General features: G+C 43.3%; 1 protein-coding gene across 1 annotated transcript; it reads left to right on the top strand.

The window, feature by feature from the left end:
• The first annotated feature begins 468 nt into the window (after nt 1-468).
• smoc2 (SPARC related modular calcium binding 2) lies at nt 469-21,895 on the top strand. The gene is made up of 13 exons (XM_031737527.2): nt 469-898; nt 6,441-6,603; nt 8,482-8,588; nt 8,791-8,890; nt 10,219-10,263; nt 12,467-12,514; nt 13,282-13,356; nt 14,876-15,062; nt 16,104-16,186; nt 19,934-20,033; nt 20,274-20,521; nt 21,173-21,207; nt 21,354-21,895. The coding sequence occupies exons 1-13, from the start codon at nt 824-826 to the stop codon at nt 21,375-21,377; spliced, it is 1,290 nt and encodes a 429-aa protein (XP_031593387.1). The 5' UTR covers nt 469-823; the 3' UTR covers nt 21,378-21,895.
• The last annotated feature ends 871 nt before the right edge of the window (nt 21,896-22,766 follow it).

Here is a 22,766-nt window from a genome sequence, read left to right as displayed (position 1 = left end):
CGTGCTCATACAGCATATAGTTACAAAGCTGAGAAAGGTTTAATACAATATGGCCAATAAATATGCTATTTTGTCTTATATGTGTGATCAAAGGGACATACTGTTAGATTATTTTACTTTTGCCAAAATATTTGTTATTCTAGGCGCCGCTTGTTTTTTTAATCTGTATTGTGTGAAACTCAGGGGCTTGTCTAACTTTCTTTTGAGAATTGTATATAGCCGTATAATCAAAAATTTAAATGTGATTGTGTATGCGTCCATCAGAACGAAAATGTATTTGCTGATCCACCTAGCAGACACTTTCTGACCCCTTCCTGCGTTTTCTCTTCACTGGGGTTGAGCATCCTCACACCACTTTCTTACGTAAAGAAAAGAATACCTGACGTGTTTGACTCAACTACCAGCAGCTGACGGCGTAAGCTTACGCCTACCTGACTGACTACCGGCTGGGGAACCGCCTGCATCCGATAAGGGATCTAGTCCACAGAATCAAGTGTAGCAGAAAGGGGGTGTGGAGAAACGAAGTTGAGTTAAAGAGAGGGAGAAAGAGACACCGAGGGAGGGGAAAAGGTCAGGGACACGGGGGGGGTTTATCGGACTGCCAGAAATAAGGAGCGTGTCTACACAAACGGGCTGGCAGACGAAACCAAGGAAACGACGTGAAATACACCACCGACCCCCAGTGACTTCTTCGAAAGGACTGGTGTGGATTTTAAACTATTTTTGACTTTTCCCATAGACAGTTTTGCGCCTAGGTGAACTCCTACCAACACGATTTTGGACCGTGCGTAATTTGGAGAGTATATTACCACGCTGCGTCAGGATGCGCATCTGTCCACTGCTGGTCTTCCTCTGTCTACAGTGCGCTGGAGGCGTTCAGAAGTTCTCCGCTCTCAGGGTATGAGGAGGCACTTAACTCCCGGAATGAATGTCATTCAATTTCATGAGTAAAAGATGTTTTAAATGGAAAGGATGTGCATGTGCTTTCTATGAATAAAATTCCAAAATTCACAATCTGGAAAATATTTTTAATATAAAAGAAATAGTTCCTACGCACCCTTTTCTTAAAAGTCAAGCTTCTTGTGATCTATTTAGTCTAAGAATCTGAAATAATAAAATATTCAATACCGATAAGGACGCATTTGAAGTCAATTACTACTACACTCTGCCACATTCTTACACCGAAGTCTGAGTCTGAGGTTATCTCACTCTAAAAGAAGTGGGCTGTATTAGTTGAATGTTTTATATGTGGCAGAAATCCATTTTAGAGCTCAAGAGAGCATCAAGTAGAGCTGTGCACGGAGAAAATGGCTCTGTGTTTTTTGTCAGTCATGTAAACTGAGCGCCACAGCTTTTCAGAGTGTTGGCACAGCAAAGGCTATAGGTTTGTAAGCAGTTGGCTGGTGTGCAGCAGATCCTTTGCAGGTTTGGTTTTGCTGCTGTAACCTGCCTGCCAGCTTCTCAGCTCTGCTGCCTTTCTGTCTGGTTTGCTCCTGTTGTTCTAGTTGCTCTTCAGAGGCTGAGCTGCCAGGATCTTCTGCATTAAAGCACATGGCATTGTTTACAGCAGCATCCTCTCCATCTTACATTAAACTCTGACAGAAAGTGAATCTTCTGGGGAATTTCATGGCCATGATCAAGTGCAGGTACAGTGGTAAAGGACACTTAATAGAGAGTGGAATGTGCATTGTCAGAGGCTCCCCCTTTTGATTTAGGCTGATGTGACAGCCACCTCTCCCAGCACCAGTATTTATGGTTCTGGAGAAGATGCCTCGGTATCCAATTGGAAACAAATGGCCATGAGTTGTTAACCTTCAGGTGAAGGGTCGGAGATCCTTTCTCCCTGACGGCACTACAGAGTTGTGGAATGTGGGAGGAAGCGTTGTACTGAGCAGATGCTTCACTGAGTTGATACACACAAACACACACACAGACCAAGGCTACAGATAATTAGTGTGAGGAGCATTTCTCTATATGTGACATGGTTGATACCATTTACCTGTCATTTAATAGAAAGGTTACACGGGTGTAGCTGTGTTTGTGGTTGTTTGGATATGACACATTATCTGCTGTGCTCTGGAGACGAGTGTAAGAACGAGAAACTTCTCTACTTTGTTGCGTGCCTCAGTTTAATTTTGTTTCATATTGTGTGCCATACCTCCCAACACGGGCTAATCAGACTGTCTTTAGTAGTATAACTTTCTTTTACAAAGAAGGTTGCAAGTGATTAATGGCTTATTGTTTAACATATACAGGAGAGACCATTACTGGTTAAAAGAAAATGTCTTCATGTTATATTTTGTGCATATTTGAGGTCAGACAGGCAGTTAAATATATGAGATATTTGCCCAGGGTTATTCATGAGACCGATTTTTTCCATTGTTTATGGAAATATGAAATAGTGTGTGAGAAGATGAGGGCACACAGAATAGTGGCTGCCTCATTTTCAAATCTTTATGTAGGATTTTTGATCTAACACGGGCCCTGCTGCCCCCCAAGTGCTTTCCTAAAATTTTCCACCTGCTCAAAGAGGCGGGTTTCTTTATCACATGACTACCACTAGCCTTTTGCAACACCTCCTTTTCTTTTTAACATCTCTCAAAGCAATTAAATCCCTTTTTCCTTTGATTGAGTTAGTAGGCTGGTTAAAGGCTGACACTTTCTTCCCTTTCCACCATGCTGGAAACTAATGATCCCCTTTGCATCCTAGCATCCACGCAGGAAACTCCCGGCAAGGGCATTTAACACGTTTGCCACAGCTCTCAGCTGGGGCCCCCATTGACCCTGTGGGGCTGTGGTGTGAGGGGCCTCTCAAGGCGCTGGAAGCAGGGGCCTCCCAGCCCAGAAGGCTCTTATCAGCCTACAATGCGCTCTCTGCTGGAGGTTCGCCTCCTCCATACCCCATTCAATCCCACAATGCCGTCGAGCCAGGGGGAGGTAATAGGATTTGATTTGTATGCTGGTTGATCTTAGAAAAAAAATTTCCCTTACACTCCACCCGCCTCGCCCTCTCTTGCCTGTCTCTTGTTCTTTTGCCAACCTTCTGTATTATTAGAGCAGATGCAAAAAGCATCTTCCAAGAGAGATCCCACAAAGAACAAAAGAAAAAAAAATCACGAGAGAGGCCAAATAAAGAGAAAGGCAAACAGAGAAAGTGAGCGCCAGATGTCTGCAAGTAGACGGGAGTGGGATTTGAGCAATAAATTGATTTGAGTCAAAATGCGTGTTCAGACTTGCACGAGTCTCCTTTTATGATAATTCAGGGTGGAAGTCTGTGCCGCATGTAGCTGAGGCAGAGGCCATCCATCACTCTCCACCATGTTCCTGTGCAGGATGATGGTGTCGACTCGGAGAGGCTGGAATGAGACATCAGGGGAGTGTCGGGGCTCTGCCTCAGCCTCACCCATCCATCACCACAGGCAAAAAACACACAGAGATCTGTAGCAGAGAGCTAACTACAATTAGGTGTACACAGGAGGAAGAAGCCCTCAAAGCACCATTAGTCTCTGAAGTTTCTTCCTCTCCCTCACTTTCACATCTTATTTGTTTGCACTTCCTTCAGTGTGGCCAACTTTGAAACGGCTTAGAAATAAATACTCGGATGTCTGAAACTGAGTCTGGGTGGTTGATTTCATGGGTGGCTGATTTCATGATTTCAACTGTGTTTTTCCATGCTGCGTTCTTGGAGCTTCACTGTAAACTTGCTGGAGCTTGGCACTATGCTGTGTGTGCTGGAGAGCAGACTTCTAGCAGGATGCTGGGCCGCTGAATGACTCTGTTTGCGATGTCAGTCTGCTGGCTGGCAGGGGCTAATGCTGGTGTAGTGGGAGTACATTGGCTGTGGCAAGTGCTGGACAGTCACCACCAAGTGGGGTTGGATGCTCTAAGACACCATCAGTGTAGTAACTGGCTTCAGAACTGTCTGTATGTGAAGGGGGAGCTATGAGAGACTTTCGGTGTTGAATAAGTATGCCCTCCTTACCTGTGTGTGAAGCTAGTAGCACTGGAGAGAAGAGGAACAGAAGGGAGGATTGCACTAATGGGACTCTGTCAGTTAAATGCAATGATGCAAATAATTCAAACAGCTGAGAGATACAATGAGGGAGTAGGGGCAGGACATGTACGATCTTGTGTTTATCAAGAGAGCGAGCCAAACACATAAGCAACCAAAAATAGAAACTCTTAAGTGTTTAGTTGAAGACAAAAAGTGCAGATGTTTGTTTCAAATTCAGTCTTGATTTCACTAATATGAACAGGAATCTTCTGCACAGATCAATTACATTCAGTTTCATTCATATAGCACCAAATTATAACAACCATCACCTCATGGTGATGATTGATTGAGAAAACAATCAGACCAACTCTCCATTAGCAAGCACTTGGCAACATTGGGAAGGAAAAACTCCTTTTTAGCAAGAAGAAATCTATGGCAGAACCAGGCAGCCATCCGCCACAACTGGTTGGGGATAAGGGGAGGAAGACAAGACAAAAGACACGCTGTGGAAGAGTGCCAGAGATTGATAATAACTAATGATTAAGTGCAAAGTGGTGTATAAACAGAGTTAGAAGATGTGAGAGGAGGAAATGGTCAATGCATCATTGGAAGCCCCCAGGAGTCTAGGCCTACAGCAGCACAACTAAGAGAGGGTTCAGGGTCCAGATCCAGTCATAACTATAGGATTCATCAAAAAGGAAAGTTTTAAGCCTGATCTTAAAAGTAGAAAGGGATCCAAAGTGGGAGCTTTTTTCACAGAAGAGGGGCCTGAACGCTGAAGGTTCTGCCTCCCATTCTACTTTTAAATATCTTAAGAACATCAGAGCTTGGAGTCTGACAGCAAAGTGTTCTATATTGATCAGGGATCAATTAGAGAGAGCAAACATATAATGGATAATTTCCCCAGTTCTGCCTTAAAAGGATAACTGTTTGATGATTTGTGACATGTTATTACAGACAGTAAGACCTCTTGTTTCTTGTTTTCAGAACAACAGACTATAAATGAATGTAGCCCCAGAAATCAGTTCATCTCCTCTCCTCTCCTCTACATTGGGACACTGTATAAAGCTCCTTGTCTTCCTCGTGACTCGTGACAGTGTTATACTTACCCTTCAAAAATTTTTGATTCATTCCAACATATTCATCTTCCCCCTCTCAGCTCCTTCTAATGTGTTTGAACGGGCCTACCATCTCTGATCTACCCATTGGGAGATTTATGAGCATGGTTGACAGAGTGTATCTGTGTACCCCCCCAACCCCCCACCCCTCCCTCCCACTGGCCCAGGGCAACTTTACCTTACCTGTTAACCCTCTTCCAGGTGCATGCAGCCCTGCAGCTCTGCCTGTCAGAATGCGGGGGGTGTGAAGGGGGAGTTGCCCCTCCCACTCCTCAGTATATTTGTAAGATGTCAGACACAACACATTTTGTCTTTGGCATTACCACAGCCTTTTTAGCAAACGGTTTTTGCCACAGATTGATGGTGGGAGTGGATGAAAGTTCCCGCCCGTCTGTCTGTCTGTCTGTCTGCCATATAATAGATGACATGCAGAGACTTTTGGGGTGTTTGTGAATCTAGGAAAACTAGAACAAAACAACAGTGTCTCATATGTGCAATTATTTTTATTAAAAGAGGAGACAAAAGTTCACCGAGGTATTCCTCTGTGGATATGACTGACTGAAAGTGCACCTGCATCTGCATGAGTATCAAGTTTGTTTGTTTTTTGTTTTTTTCAGTCTGCCCTAGGTTTGCATGAATGAATCATGCAAACTTTATGAAACCGCTCACACTGTAGCAGCACAAAGCTCGCTGACATCTAGTTTATTCAGGTACCCATTCGCTGTCTTTTAATTCATTGTAGCCGTCACAGCTTGTTGCCACCCCCCACCTTTTCCACCACCACGGCCCCATTGTGTGGCCTGGCGAGGGAGTTTCATACCATGGTGGCAGATACAATGGTGGCATTGACACAGGTGATCCGATGCGTTGAGCCTGGATTCTCCTGTCCTTGTTCCTCTTTTCATGGTTGAGTAAAACATCCTTAGCAGTGATTCCAGGTGAATACCTGTGCAGGTGTTGGCACAGACAAAGAAAAGAGGAAGTGTTAGTCAAGTCCTCTTTAGCCCTTTAGACAAAGACAAAGCACAGCTGCACCCTTGCAGATTTGCAGCAACCCTGCCCCATCTTTGTGTCTGTGTCTTGTACTGATTATCAGTGTCTTCTTGCGCTTGATTTTTAATTATAGTCTTTTTCTTCTGTTGTAGCTTGTTTTCAAAAAAATGCATTTTGCTCCACCAGCTCCAGCTCCCAGCCTTCCTAAATTCCCCGAGACTCCTACTTGTTGGTGTGGAGATTAAAATGTTTTGGTGCAGAGTACACTTATTCTCAGAAATGGCTCATTTAGCAACTGATTTCTCTGCTTATCTCCTCCCTTCTCACTTGTGCAGTTCCTGCGGGTGGATCAGGATAAGGATTGCAACATGGACTGCAGCGGAGCTCCTCGCAAGCCCCTGTGCGCCTCCGATGGCAGGACCTTCACATCGCGCTGCGAGTACCTCCGAGCCAAGTGCCGCGACTCCCAGCTGGAGGTCAGCCGAGGGCCATGCAAAGGTCAGGTCATGAGTCACGCTTCATCGCCGCCTGATGCTCTCAAATGCACAGAGGGGGGTCACATTCGAAACTTGTGGGTTAAATTCATTTCAGCATAATTGATTCTTTGAGTGGTGGGAGGACAAGTGGGTTTGACACTGTAGAAGTGGGGGCTTACTGCTGCCTGCGTGGTTTTATAATTTCACACCATTTGTGTGATGAGAGACGCATCATTAATTTGTCAAATCATGAATTATTTTGATTACCTGAGTGATTTCCTCATTCATGGAAAATGCAGAAATATCTTGACAAATCGTGACAAAGATTTCATCATCCTGGATGTAAAGCTTTATATATATATGATAAGTTGAAGAGAGGGAAAGGGAAGGAGAGCCTGTGAGGTCAGGAAGCTCACAGACTCTCTCATTGTTAGTTGTTGAAGGAAGGAAGAAGAAGCCATACACCCCAGTTCTTCAGCCCCGAACCCTCTCACCCCTTCACCCCTGCCCCACAGACTCACTCTATACTGCTAGTTCATCGCTCTGTAGACTGGGGACAATGACCCATTCTTACCGCATTACATTAGACCTCTAATTCAGGGAATGTGAGCAAAAAAGTTTGCTTAAAAAGAAGTGTCATATGATGGAAAAGCATTCCACAATTTTATGCCCGTGCTGGGTTTCCATGGCAACGTCTCTAAGCGGACATCTGGATGTGGCGGACAGCGCCGGGATGCAGAATAGAGGATTCCAGCCAGGAAGCTGAAAGGCACGAGGGTCCATGAAAGTCGTATTGTATGCGTCAATAACATCGGGTCTATAAGAGTTTGGACCTCCCTACTGCTTCTGGATAGGGGGGAGTATAGACACAGCAACAGCACCCGAAATAAACCAGAGGTCTCGCCTTGCCTAAAAGCACAGAGATGGGATTGTGCAGATGGTGAGAGTGGCACCACATTTGTTTTCTATCACTGTGCTAGGATGATTCAAGTGTCCTGTCATTTTTTCCAGTCAGCTCTTTGGTCAGAGCCCCCTGGAGAAGGATGATGGTTTTGGGGTTTTCCACTGCAGCTAACTTTAGAGCTCCTCAATTCACTGTTTTCCTCCCTCCAGAGCATCCAGCATCTTGCCTGCTCTCCTCACCAGTCAGCAAAACGCACACATACAAAGGGTGCACACTAGAGTAAGAGAAAGTGTGCACTTCCCACCTCACATGGCTAATCTACCTAGAAGCCATGCTGGCAACAAGACTGCCATCAAACTGGTGAATGTTTTTAAACTTGGCATTAATTATTGTTTCAGTGTGATTTGAAGCCAATCCAGCACCACACTGAGTTACCATCAGACTCCTTTGTACAGCTGCTGCTGCTGGCCAGGTGAGATAAAGCAGCTTTGGAAGAATGGGATGAGGGATGTGAAAAGACTGGAGGCACACCTGGATGAAAAGTTGCTGAGGTTGAGGGGACAACCTTGGCTGAACCTCTCAGACGGTCGAGGTTTTTAGAGGAGAGTGAGACAGACTCAGACATTAAGGAAGGGTCAGGTTTTCCCCGTGCATCAGCCCTTTTCTTGGGTGACTGGAATGTTCTTACAAGAGCAGCATGAGCTGTCTCGCTCAGTAATGGCTTTACCACCAGGCAGCGTGCAGGCTTGCCTGACTTGTCCTAATAAGAGTGGGGGTGTTGGTTCTATTCCCAGCCACACAAGTATCTGCTGCTTCCGAAATGTCTTGAATTGTTTCCCCCTCCGTCGCTGCTCTCTCCCTGCATGTTTCTTCTATTCTTCATCTTCTGTGAAATTCGACATCTTCTTCTGACTTTTCAAGTATGTTGGTTACATAGTTGTAGACCATAAGAAAATAGCGTGTCTACTGATTTTGCTGATTTGTGATGCTCCTCAGATACATCCAGATGTGTAGCAGAGAAGAAGTACACAGAGCAGCAGGCCAAGAAGCTCTTCCCACAGGTCTTTGTGCCTGTTTGCAACCCTGATGGCACGTACAGCGAGGTAACGAACAACACTCTATAAACTATATTAACTTTACTGCACAAGCCAAAGCTAATAACCGTACCAACAGTCAACGTTTTTCTACATTTCTCATTTGTTCTGCACAAATCAAACTGTTCTTTCATTTCATTTGATTCTAACATGATGGGTTTCCAAACGTAGCTTGTACTGACTCTGTGTGTGCACGCTGTCTGGATTGCAGGTTCAGTGCCATAGCTACACTGGATACTGCTGGTGTGTTACCCCCAATGGCCGGCCAATCAGTGGCTCAGCAGTGGCCAATAAGAAACCTCGATGCCAAGGTCAGTAAAACCCAAGTCTTTTCAGATTTGCAGTTCTCAGCTCTTGGCATCTAATTTTGTAATATGCTTGACGTATGACACTTGGTTTCAGTAATTCAGTGTAGCAATGATGATAAATCAAAGTCAGCACAGCATAGAATGGCATTTTATGTTTGTGTGGGGGTGTAGCATTCAATCCTGTGGGAAAGCGGTCAGCGAGTGGACTGACGGCCAGAGGGTTTGAGGGCCATACGAGGACTGAGCGTTGCTCAAGGCATGGGGCATTAGTAAAAATAAGCCTGGCAGAAAATCTGCTGCAGAATTGAGAAACAAAGTTCAGCTGCGAAGAATGTAAATGTCATTGGAGGGTAGCATCTGCCAAACACTATGAACACTACTGTTAGCTCTTTACAGATGTTGGATGTGGTTTATCCTTGAGATTCATCACAGGATATAAAACTCTTACCCACCATTGTACTCTATACTCTTGGGTTAACTTACCTTCACTGTCCACACACAGACTATACATTGGTCTATTTTCATTTATAAATCAGTAACTGGATTACCACCAGTGTAACTAACTTCCTGTATGTCACCTAAACAGAGTAATTACAGCCTCCGCTCACAAGCCTTTATTACATTCACTGTTCCTTCACCACATACAGAACTTGGGAAAAAGGCATTTTCTTACAATGCTCCTTATACTTGGAGCAAATTGCAACAGGATTTGAAGCTGTGCAGTTTAACTGAACTCAAGGAATTTAAACAAATTCTAAGGACAAAGGAGAAAAGATTACTGGATGGCCGTTCCTGTTCATAATGTGTTATTGTTACTGTCTTTTATTTTAGTTTTAGTTGTATTTTTCCAGTTAGCTGATTATATGACATGTAATGACTATGTTGTAAGTTTTAACATATTTAAAACAGGTCAGTCTTGAATATAGACTAATTTTAAAAAAAATCTAATCCCTTTGCATCTAAGGGGCTGCCTTGTAGTTTGTTGCTGTCTCAATAGTAAGAAGCCTGCAGAAGTAGCAGCAGAAGTTATATTAGCAGCAGCAGTGTTTCTGCTGCATTTGGCAGGGTTAGGGTTAGGGTATGGGGGTAAGCTGATATGAAGCCTAAATATTTCATAAAACACATTCCAGCTGACTTGCAGTGTGTTACTTTTAAATTAGGTGGCTTTAATAAAAGTGCGTAGTCGGTTAAGAGTTACCGTGTGTCAGCCTGGTAGCTATTTTATCCTTAAAGCGTGCCAAAGATTTCCAATCTGTTGTCCTCTTTCAAAAAAGGAAATATCAGCAACACGTTTGTGAATGTTTAAATAATTTGAGCCTTTTGCATTTCAGGATCGAAGCAGGAGAAGACAACTACAAGAGAGCCTGGTAAATCAGGTGAGAATTCAAGAAAAGTTCCCCCTCATAGGCACGCTGGCTCCTTGGCAATGCATGTTTGCTTTTGTGTTTGTTCGTGTGCATGTATGTACCTATCAACGCTGGCGCTGAGAATGTGTGTGTGTTCCTTTGTATCTGTCTATTTGTCTTCATCTTTGTCAGAGATGTTCAAGACGGGTCGCCTGTTTAGGCTTGCCTCACCAATATTTTGTCAATTCATGAACGTTCGAGCCGCCTGAAGGCTGATATAAAAGCAGTCTTGAGTTAGGAGTGTGTGATAAACTTTGCACACCACCGGCAGCTTTGGTGCCTATAACTTGCTTGTTGTCTTTACCAGGCAAGCAGCAGGAGCAAGACTGGAGGACCGATGACTTATCTTCACTAACCTCTTTCCATTTTGGTTCCTTTTTCAGCCACAGTGTCATAAGATACAGCGAAATGTTCACACTCAAGTCTACTTTTTCTGTGTCTCTCATCAAGCATCTTCCCTCTTCCAGATATAGAACCACTAAGCTTCCCTGTGACTGCGCTCCAGAAATTGTATAGCTTTCTCATCTCTTAAGAGACAATTTGTTTAACTGCTGTGATTTGAGGACTCGCAAAGAGTCCAATTTGGGTTCATTCAGATTGACTCATTATGTGATTGTATGTGACGGTGCATGGTTGCATGAGAGAGAGAGAGAAAGTGTGTGTGCATCCACTTGTGTTTGTCACATGGGTTATTCCTGTCAGTGTGACATTCATGTCTGTGCCTCTCTCTCGCTCTGTCTCTCTCTCTCTGTGTAAACAGTCTTGGGTATAGCGCCTGTCTGAACCCAGCCAAGTCATTACGCATAGATCAAGTGGGAATGCAAAATTTGAGAGAGGAGGTGGGATTGTGGGAGAAGGAAAGAGGGAGGAAAAGAGGTGGAGGGGTTGGTTGTGGTTCAATCTGAACTGGTTGGATAAACAGGGTGGTGAAAAGCAGAATAAACTGTAGGTTTGTGGTGTGCCAGCGCTCAAAATAGCAGTGATTGCATCAATATTTTGATTCAGCAAAAGCCCATCAGTAAAAAAAAATAAAGAAAAAAGAAGCCATTTCACAGCTGCCTTTGCAGCATTTTCATTTTCTTAAAGTAGGAAGAGATATGCACTTCACATTTTGCAATAAAGCCATTTCTGTTACTTGACTTAACAAATTCACATGCTGGAATCATATGCAGCTGACGACTGACAAACAGCAGTAAAACTAATGCCATATGACCACAAATAGCACGGGGGTTTCCTGGCACATGCTTAAAGAGGTGTTACAGTCATGTAAAAGGCCACAAAGTAAAGATAGGCCATTAGTGGTTTATCATAAATCCAAATCATAAATACACTTTTTGAAATGGCATTTCCATCCTTGAAGTGAGCAGAGTAATAACACGTCTGCCTCAGTTATTTACACTGCACACAGACTCTACGTATTTTTATCCACCTTACGTGTTTGAGAAGATGAATGGCTGCCATAACTGTATTTGACTTTGCCATGGAAAGTCATTGTTAAAGAAAATATGTTTGAGCCTAATCCCTGTTTGTGGAGCCAACCATTAGAGATTCTCTGACTCATACATTAATGGGGCTTTACTTCAAGCAGGAGGAGTGACCAGTTCTGAGGTTAACCACACCTACAGCCATGGTTTCACCCGAAGCGCTCCAAAACCTCCATCCCTGTCTCTCCCCTACCACAAATCAAACAAACGGAGACCAAACAAACATACTCAGTTCTCTCGCTGTTAATTGGTTCATCTGAAACTTGGCTACTGCATTTTAACCCTCTTCTGCCCCGCCGCCACCTCCGCACAGCTTTCCCAATCCAAGTGCAGGAAATGAAAGATTGGAGAAGAACATCAGGGACAATCAGTCCTAATTCTCTCTTAATTCACTATAATTGATCTCAATCTGTCCTCTGTAGCACTGTGACCTCCCTCCGTTGCATGACGTGATACCATTGGAATATGTGACCACTACATTCCTAGCTTTCCTTTTCTCATATTGCAAGTCACATCTTTCAGTTTTCAGCACACGTGCAGCCTCTCTTGGTCATTTTTCATCCCTCTAACTCTGCTTCCATCCTTCTTGACCGGGCAATGTGCAAATCTCACATAGTTCAAGTGTTCTCTAATCTAGCGTACTCTCGTAATTGTAGTCTCCTTGCAAATATTCTCCATTCTAAATGCAGATGACACCGACCTAGTGATCGATCCTCAGCCTCCTGAACACGAAGAAGGTGAGCTGTTATTCGTCAGACTGTGAGTAAAAAATGTTTGGTACTGTGCCTGTGTTTACTGACATACCGCTGACTGACTCAAAAGAAAAAGCCCCTTAAATGGGCAGAAGAGCCTGCCCGAGTCAGTTACAGCACCACGCTCCAAAAAGGTCACTGTGGAAAACGTTATAGTAAAACACTGTTTTGTAATGATGACATATGATGAAAATAGAAAGGAAAACTTCAGCACTTGCTTTTTTTCCTTGTGTATTGTATACAGTAGTAGCAAGTGAGGCATATTTAATTAAAGCATAGTCCAACAATAGCATAAGAAAATGAGTCATTAAATTAGTATTTTTGAAATCTGCCAGAAATATTGAACTTGTCAGTTTAATAGCCAGCAGCTATGCAGTAGCAGGATGTGGTACTTATATATGTAGAAAAGCTGCTTCCCACATTTTACTTTAAAGATAAAGAATGGAAAGCAGCTGCATTTGAGTACTTTTATAACTAGTTTATATATTTTTTGAGCAAAGTAGCGTTTTATGGTGTCACGCTAGTGCGATCATTTGATAAATATTAGATTCTCGCCTACCCACCCATCTTTTGATGCTATAACTCTGGTCACAGCTTTCATATGCAATTTATTATCCACATCCACTGCAGCAGTTTGAGATATGATAACCTTCATGTGCATTTTACAGGCTGTGAGTTTTGGTTTGCTTCAGATGATTTACGAGCATGTGTTTGACTGAAGCTAATGAAGCTGCCTTGGTGATTTCTTTCAGATAGCAATTCCCAGTACCCCACTCTGTGGACGGAGCAGGTTCGCAGCCGACAGAACAATAGAACCAGAGCACCATGTGAGTTTTCAAAGGCCGCTTTTTACTTAATGATGGCGAGCGGGTGTTTGCAAACCTCAACTGAAAGCCCGCTGTGTTTTTCCAGCTTGTGTGAGCAATCGTGGTTTGAGGCTGTTCCTGTCTTTTAAGGACAGATGGCGGGTTGTGAAACCAATACATCTTGGTGTCGCAGTGCGTCAGGCTTTGAGGATCTGCTTCTCTGTGGTTCTTCTCATTGCAGCGTTCCTGTAAATATCCTCACATGGCACGGGCAGACGATTCATTTTTACAAACGCGCGCGTTAAGCTTCTTCCTCAGTTGTCTCGGAAATGTGCAGCTTTTCGTACCAAACAATAGTATTTTAGGCTGGCCTAGAGATGAGAACCTTCTGTGCATGTGTGCATTTGTGTGAATCCCATTATCATAATTTACAACCAATAAAAAGCTTGAGAAATGCAGCATTGATGGTTTTGATTACCACATGCTCTTTGGGGTATTGGGGTGAAAAAAAAAAACCCACCCGCTCCAACAAAGAGAGCCCATACGGAACAACTGGAGCGAAGAAAGTTGGTTGAGAAAGCGGGGAGGCATTTCATTTGGTCTCTTTTGTGTGGGTAAAGATCTCTAATGAAAATAAACAAAGAAAAGGGATATCCATAATCCTGCAGAAGCCTGCGAGCCTCGAGGCAAGCACCGAAAAGAGGAAGAGATAAAAATCCCTCATGGCCAGAAGAGCTCTCCTTCCATTCCTCTGTTTAATGCGGCTGCTGTGCAGAAAAAGAAGTCTGATTAGATCCTGGTGAGGCTCAGTAAAATCCCATCAAGCCACTTCATTTTCTGTATGTATGGATAAAAGACAGGAACACGCACTTTTTCAGGGGAATTCTGAACATGTAAACATATAGGTCTCTGGTACTTTACAGTATCCTGCAGCTATGTGTCGGTCTGTGTGGGTGTTTGACAGCATAGCCCCAACTGACCACTGTGCTGCCTTTGTCCTGTCTGTTTCTCCCGCTGTCACACACATCCACAAAGGGCAGTTGAGTGTCCAAATATTTACTTAACTTGGGGCACGGGGAGCCCGTGCTTAGTCATTAGCCCGTTAATGTCCGTAAACAGTGCCATGGGGGGCTGATATAGCAGTCTACACACCCTGTCTCCGAGCGCTCGTCCTCCACCCCTTTGTCTTCCTCCTCCTCCCTCTGCTCCTCTGGGATTTGCAGCAATGGTTAGAATGGAATGAGAGAGCAGCTGCATGCGTTTTGCTTTTATACAGAAATTAATTCAACCATAATGCACGTTGTATAATTCCAAATGTGGTTGCCAGATCTGGTTAGGACTAAGTCCAAATTTAAACTTCAAACATACCCTCTTGTTCATATCAAATGTGCCTCTCTGGAGTGAGTATTTGCCAAGTCACACAACCCAGACCATCAAAACGAATGCTCAGGTTATAAACCCCGTGCATGTGTGCTTGCGTTCTTGTGACCAATACGCTAATACCTTTGCTGATTCCTGTATAACCTCTGATCTTTCCCAGCCTCGTCATGTGACCAGGAGAAGCTTTCTGCCCAAGAAGAGGCAAGGCAGCACAAGAACGACGCTGTATTTGTACCAGACTGTGCCCAAGGAGGACTTTACAAGCCTGTCCAATGCCACCCCTCTACTGGCTACTGCTGGTGTGTGCTTGTGGATACTGGACGGCCCATACCTGGGACCTCTACAAGGTGGGCAAAATATCACGTACAAAAAAACCAATGTGCTATACAGACATTTGCGCCTTTATGTGTGGTACTTAATTACCCTGTACAAATATCCTTGGCATTTATTGCCTTGTTCTGTGTGGGAAACAAACTAGAAAGTTGCTACACAAAGCAGGTAAGTGATCATTAGCCAAGCTTAACAGAGCAGAGAGGTCACAAGAAAGAGAATCTGCTCAACTAGATGACCTTGCTTTTTGCCCTTTGGCAAGTATCTTCTGCAGTTAAATGTTCTAAAACTAGATTAGGAATTATCTTACAACAGGTCTTAATATCTGCAGGCTTTCAACCATGCAAACTTTGAAAATACTGAAAAGAAGCTCTTAGAAAAAAATACAATTTCAGAGAATAAAAACAGGCTTCTCTATCAGGGATTTGTAAAACTGCATAAATGTCAGACTTGTGAGATTGCTCGTCTAAGAACACACATGGACATCTCCATTGCTGATGGCGCAGAGTGACTCGGTGGTCTGGTGAGTGGCAGGTCAGAGGTCAGTGAGCCTGGCAGACTGGAGAACTGGTACACTCTTATTGAGCAGCATGGCTGGGTATCAAATTAACAAGGCTCCAGGCAGAGTGCCAGACAGCACATTAGCACGCATATGGAAGCATGGATTTTCTTCCTTGTCCCAGGCCAGCTTTTGGCCCACTTGCACAGCAGCAATCGGGGCTCTTCGACGGAGACTGTGAAAGCTTCCTTGTGTCCCACGCTCCCTGTCTCCCACACTTCTGTCTCTCTCATTCTCGCCCTCCCTTCCCATTTCTATCCTCATACCAGCTCCAAATCCTTCCCCTCTTATTGGATGTGTTTCACAGCCCCTGGATTTGCCACAAAACAGTTATTTCTATCCCTAAGATTTAACTGCAATGGGTAATTGGAAAGCATGGGAGTCCTCTCTGACTTTACAGTAAAGATAGTTTCACAGTTATTGACAGTCCCTTTCACCCATTTCCCTTGATTGAACAGATTTATTTTTTTTTTTTTACGTGGTGCATTTTCTGTCACAGGTATGAACAGCCAAAATGCGATGGCAACGCTAGGGCCCACCCAGCTAAACCTAAGGACCATTATAAAAGCAGACATCTCCAAGGTAAGTTTTTCAAAACTGGACTCAGTCTCTGTTTTTTCTCTGTGTCCAGACCACACGGGGATGTTCCTCTGCAGCCTTCCTCTAACCGCTGCCTCGTTTCCGAGGTTGTGATAACAGTGCAACTATGTGTGTGTGTAAAACCATCATTAGTGCTGTTGGTCAAGGAAACGCTTGTTAAAGAGTTGAGGATTGCCAGACCCTGCCCTTCGTTGGTCAATAAGCAGGGAGATAGGGACAGATTGGGGGAGAATTCATCTTCAAGTGACATGGGAGATGGAGCATAGTGGGATGAAAGCAAAGAGGTGAAACAGCAGGGAGGTGAGTGATAATGGATAATTGGATGCCAGAGATAGGTGGTGATCATGGGATTGATAACAGTGTAGATAACTAAATTGAGGGCAGAAGATCACTTTGGGGGTGGAGGTCATGTAGCGGACTTAGTTACAGGTGAAACTCTGCTGGTGCTGGGTGCATATAGTATGTGAATGTTACTTACACACATATAGGGCTAAATATTAATTAAATGACTGCATATTTCATTATTTTAAGGCAGATTTAGAAAACAAACTAGTTGCCAATACATTACTGGGCCTAAGCACTGAGAGGTTTTTAAGATGTTTTTCAGAGTTAAATTAGCTAATGTGTTACATTATCCTATCATTCACTGTTTTTACACACAAACACACACATGCACACAAAAAAAGTTGTTCATTCATGTTCCATAGGCTAAAACATTTGGCTAATTTATTGCTATATGTAGACAAAGTAAAACATGATTTGGTGCTGCCTCACTTTCTCTTCATGTTGGAAGTTGAACTAACAACTTTCTGCTGGAGACGCTAAACAGAGTCAGGTCTCGGTAACCTGCCAAAAGTATCTGACTTACATGTGTCACTTTGGAAGGAAAATGCAGCTGGAGGACTCTTTTCAAGGAGACTTCTGCCATGGTTAGTAAAATTTGGAAAACTGTCTCATGTCCAGTTTTCCTAAAGCAAGGGAGATATTACATTAAAAATAAGTCAAGTTATAGTTAAAGTAGTTGTATGCACGTGGATCTTAAAATGATCTTCTTGCTCTGTGATGAAACTCACATTCAAACCCATACTGAGATGACTAAACCATTTTTAAAGATGCGCCAGCTTTCATTCGGCTGCACTCGCTTTTTTTTACTCATCACGTAACTGCACAACTTGTACCTCTCATTAAGCCAATGATAGGTGAAGTAGAGATATAGTGTTCAGCCGCTGCCTACAACCAAATCACAGTTTAAAGATGAATGGTGCTTGGCTAATTTGCAATTTTTTTGGTGGTTTGGTAAACATGTTAATAGTCCAGCAGCATGTGAACAGAGCCACCACTGTTCCAGTCCTCTCCACAACTGTTTATGTAAGAGTGCGCCAGGCCAGAGCTGAGCTCTCTGCTCGCAGGTGCTGCGTTTAGCAGGAGAGCAGCACTCTGTCTCTGCTCAAGCATCAATGATTCTTGTACAGTTAATATAAAACAGAGGGACATAGACAGACATAAATGGTTGGTAGACCACGAAATGCTATTCATCTTTTGCTTTCCAGAAAGTATGCAGTGGCAATGGGGGTAAAAAAACCCCCAAAAAGCAGCGACAATATCCCGTGAGAAAGACCCTAAGACTGAAACATTATGTCTCTGCATGTGTTAGGTTGCACAGACCGAATTTTAAACCTGTCAAAAAAATCTGCACCTGATCAGTCAGTATGCTCATGCAGTAAAAAAAAAAGAAGAAAAAAACGTCGCATCTTGTTTTCTTTATGAGCAATTGCGTCAATGGCTGTAAACCGTGTTACTGTACAATCCAGGTATAATTATAAACGTTGCCTTCACATTGCTGCAACCCATTTGCTGTTGAAGAGCTGGTGTTGAGAGGTTTATGGGGCGAGACTTGAGAAAGGAGCAGCTTGCCCAGGAAGAGCCAGGAAAGTAAAGCTGAGTATTTGGCTAACTCTATCCCCGCAGCAGGCTCATGGGACAGCACTGGGGCAGGCGCTGGGAGCTGCGGCCGCGAGTGCTGACAGGGCTCAGCCCCATGTGGCTCCGTAGAAAAACACTGCTTCTTACTGACAGTAACGCACAGGCACACACATGTAAACACGCACTTACACGCCAACGTTTTACAGGCCGCAGATATATGGAGGCTTGTGAATGGTGGTGCAGCGCTTTGCTTTTCAAAAAGAAAAAAAATTGAAATCATGAAGGCTTTCTCAACTTGATTCTGTCCTGCAGCTGTCAAACTTCGGTATTACATAATTATAATTATTATGGAATAAGACAGCAGCCGTTTACTGCCTTGAAATGGACGGAAAATGGCCAGACACAATTTCCCTCAAATGACAGCAGGCACATTCGTGTCCTTCCCTTCAGCTAAACAGTGTCCAGACATACAGAAGCTGATCTGTCCCACCCCCACAGTGAAAGCATTGCTGCTAAGAGGAAACGACTGAAACATTACATGATGGCTTCCCTCTCTGAATGAATTGCAGACGTGCTAAGATTCCTGCAGCATTACAGAGAGCGCCGGTGCTCTCCATGAAAAACACTGAGCCTCAAACAAGTCTCAATGCATCCCACGAACCTCTCTTCATTTAGAAGCCAGATAAAAAAAAACACTTTGCCTTCTGAGGGTGCAATTATTTGACTGTCTAGACTAATTTACCACAAGAAGGTCCACAAGGCACCATTTTGGCTATTATCAGGTGGGTCAGATATTTTACTGGGCAAGAGCCAGGGAGGGCCTACTAAAAGTTAAGTACAAGTCTGTTTAACGCGTAAAGGAGACCGCGGAAGAGTTTGGATGTGAATTTTTAAAACCTTGGTCTCGGCACAAGCTGCTAAAATCCATGAAAGGTGGAGCAGAGGCTGGATGTTTATGCCGATGCTGGTCGCCACCTGTTAGAGACGCAAAGCATGCTATTATCTCCAACACAGGAGAATCGGGCCCTGCAGGCCTGGGCCATAAAAAAGAGCAGAAAACTATGGAGAGTTTCTTCTTCTCCAGCGGCGCAGGGAAACAAGATTGTGAGAAAGGGGAGAAGAGCTGGAATCCCTCAGGTCTCTGTAGCCTTCAGCTCTAAAGGAATAACTTTGGTCTCCTCACCCTTAAAATGGGCTCACAGACAATTACTGTCATTAGGGTCATTCACCCAGTGTTGTTCTTTATTTTAATTTTTTTCCCCATCAGTCTGCATGCAATAACACTTTACTGTTAGTTTTTACTGGGTGGATAATGACACATTTCATCCTATAGGTTCATGGTCTGATTATATCGCCATTCTATGTCAGTCATTTATAGAGTAACCCCACCACACGTTGAACATTGGGTTCTAAATTTTTTCTGTCGCTCTCTCCATGAATATCTTTAAAGCAAACACCTCAGTAATTAGTAAAATCTAGTTACTAGTAACATCCGGTATGCCTGTGAAAAACCACTCCAGAATGATTGGCAGGTTTCCTCTACTCCTCCACAGGAGGGGAGCTCTACTTTATGGGAGCAACTGCGAGTGTCCTGGGTTTCTTTTCTCCTCTGCTGTCTACGTTAAAACTACGCCGGCTGTTACATGACGTCCCTCCCCAGACATTTATTGGGCCACCTATGATGAGAGCATTTAACATTGTTGCAAAGCTTTTTTGCAAGAGAATCTCTTTGTTTGCACACTCGCTTTCATACAAGGGCATAATTCCTGCTTTCACACATCCATGTATCTGTGGTTGATTTTCCAGGCTGTCCCGGGGCTAAGAAAACAGAGTTCCTGACAAGTGTTCTTGACGCGTTGTCGACAGACATGGTGCACGCTGTCACAGATCCAGCATCTGCGGGAAGGTATGACATTTCAAAGTGTGTATATTCATGCTATGGTTCATTATGGATCAGTGGGTTCAGTCATTCACCACAAACACATAAATGTGTGCCACTCACCAATTTTGAGTGCACTGAAAAGTGGGAAAAGCTTTTTTTTTTTCCTCTGAAAGCAAGCGACTGCATTTCACTGTTGTTTTTTTGTTGCTGCATAAAGAGAAATGTGATTACTGGCTGATAATCTGATTTGTACCTGACCTTTAGGGTGGCTGAGCCAGACCCCAGTCACACCCTGGAGGAGAGGGTTGTCCACTGGTATTTCAGTCAGCTGGACAAAAACTCCAGCGGGGACATTGGAAAGAAGGAGATCAAGCCTTTCAAACGCTTCCTGCGCAAGAAGTCCAAGCCAAAGAAGTGTGTTAAGAAGTTCGTGGAGTACTGCGACATCAGCAATGACAAAGCACTGTCTCTGCAGGAGCTCATGGGCTGCCTTGGGGTGACCAAGGAAGAAGGTAAGATGAATGTAAACTAATCACCCTGAATTTGTGCTACATGGTTTTTTAAACCTCTCCTCCAAACGTTATTGCCCAGTAATGGGGCAACGAGGCACCAAAAAGATTTCAAAACCAAAAATCCAACAGCAATATGTGACCTACGCCATGTGATGACATAAAGCGGGGTGGGCAACTCCAGGCCTCGAGGGCCGGTGTCCTGCAGGTTTTAGATGTGTCCTTGATCCAACACAGCTGATTCAAATAGCTAAATGACCTCCTCAACATGTCCTGAAGTTCTCAAGAGGCTTGGTAACGAACTAATCATGTGATTCAGGTGTGTTGACTCAGGGTGATGTCTAAAACCTGCAGGACACCGGCCCTCGAGGCCTGGAGTTGCCCACCCCTGAAAAGAGTAACCTAACCTGTCTAATTAGCACTTGAATGGCATAATATAATGTTTTACAGCACGCTGTACCAGAGTCAGCTGGAAAAAAAGTTTTTAACCAACTAAAAACATTTAAGGTCATAATTAGCCAGCTAGCACCTACCTAGCTACTTGCAAATAATAGAATCCACTAACAGCAGTGCTTAATTACACGGCACAATTGTACTCTGCAAAAGTTTCTCCACAATACTTCAAATTCATGTCACATTTCTTTTATCCTAAAGGGTCCATACCAGGAGAAGGCTTAACCAGTAAACTAGTAAGTGCACTCCTAATTCATTGCATATCTCCAGCCTAACTGAAAAGTTATTGCCTCCGGTAGTGTTGACTGAAGCAGTCCTTAAAATGTGTATTTCTGAAAAAGGGGCACATTCAAATGAAGTAACTTCAATTTCCTCTCCCCAGAATCCCTCAAAGAAGCAAGGCTAAGCCCTCCAACAGTGATTTCCCCTCTCATCTGGAGAATCCGCCCTCACCAATCGGCAAATGGAAACCATAGTATTTGCACTTTGTACTTTAAAAAAAAATGTAAATTCACTTTGTAGAAATGAGGTATTTAAACAGACTGCTGAATCTGTGAATGATGTAGTTAGCTTTTTATGTCCTGACAAAACAAAAAATATTTAACACATACAATGTATGTGTCCTTTTGTGTCTAAAAAGTGTACTTTTGAAAGTTGTCTAAGTTTTCATGTTTGATGTTACATTTTTGTGCCCATTTCTCCCCAGTTTACTTGTCTTCTTGTGTTAATGATATCGAGGTGTTTATACTGATCGTTTCCTACACAGCTACAATAACCTTACCATCTCTCACGTACTGACCTATTTCATCTTTTCCTGTACTTTGTAAAGCAGTTTGCAAGAATGTTTGGAAGATGCATCATAAACAACATTCTACATGTTCGCATATATTCGTGATTACTAGAAATAAAGAACTCTTTTATATATTTTGCTCCTTGGGTCTGCTTAATGTGTCAAAGAGGATGAATCAGGTCAGCAACTTTCTTTGGATCCAATTAGTCTTCTGTATTTTCCCTCATTATATAAATCTTGTAATGTCTTTGCCATTTTGTCTTTTCTTGCTGTGTCTTTAATAAAACACCTTGTTGACACAGTGTTTAAGAGCCAAGTATTAGTCATACATAGCAGAGGTCGTGTATCATCCCATTTAAAGACAGTTTTCCAATTCCCCTGAGGCAACGTTGGAGAATTGAAAAAAATAGATGGTACTGTTTTACAGTTTTGTCATATTGACTGAAGACAGATAAATAGACTATTCTCAGCTCTGTACAGTATGAGTGCCCATTAGAAGGGCATTATATGAGCTTCTGTTTGTGTGCACGCGCATGTATGGTTGATTATGGTATACTTAAATGTAAACCTAAAGAGTCAAAATAAAGTTTGAATAGATTCTTTGTTAAGAAGCAGCTCTCAGCTCAGAGCAGCCGTGACACTTTACACTACTGTACATTGTTCCTGCCTGATTATTTATTATGTTGAGGCTAAGTGGTATGCTGTGGCTTTTCACACATACAATCCTCTATAGGGCTCAGCGGCTGACCTGCTCACTCAGGTTTGTCCTCTAATTTATGATTAGCACATTGCTCTCCTTTCTTTGATATAATCCAACCCAATGGTCTGGTTTTAACACCACAGGGGAACCAGAGGAGAGATTATAACCGATGGTGGATTAGCTATAGATAACCTATGCCCTTTTTAAGTCCCCTCTCCATCCACAGCAAGTTATATCTGAAGCAACAGGCCTAAAGTAGTAAGGATATTTAGATTTCTGTTTCCCAGAAACAAAGTATCCAACCA

The sequence above is a fragment of the Oreochromis aureus genome, linkage group 13 (assembly GCF_013358895.1).
Source record: "Oreochromis aureus strain Israel breed Guangdong linkage group 13, ZZ_aureus, whole genome shotgun sequence".
NCBI classification, from domain to species: domain Eukaryota; kingdom Metazoa; phylum Chordata; class Actinopteri; order Cichliformes; family Cichlidae; genus Oreochromis; species Oreochromis aureus.
This window is presented reverse-complemented; position numbering and strand designations above follow the sequence as displayed.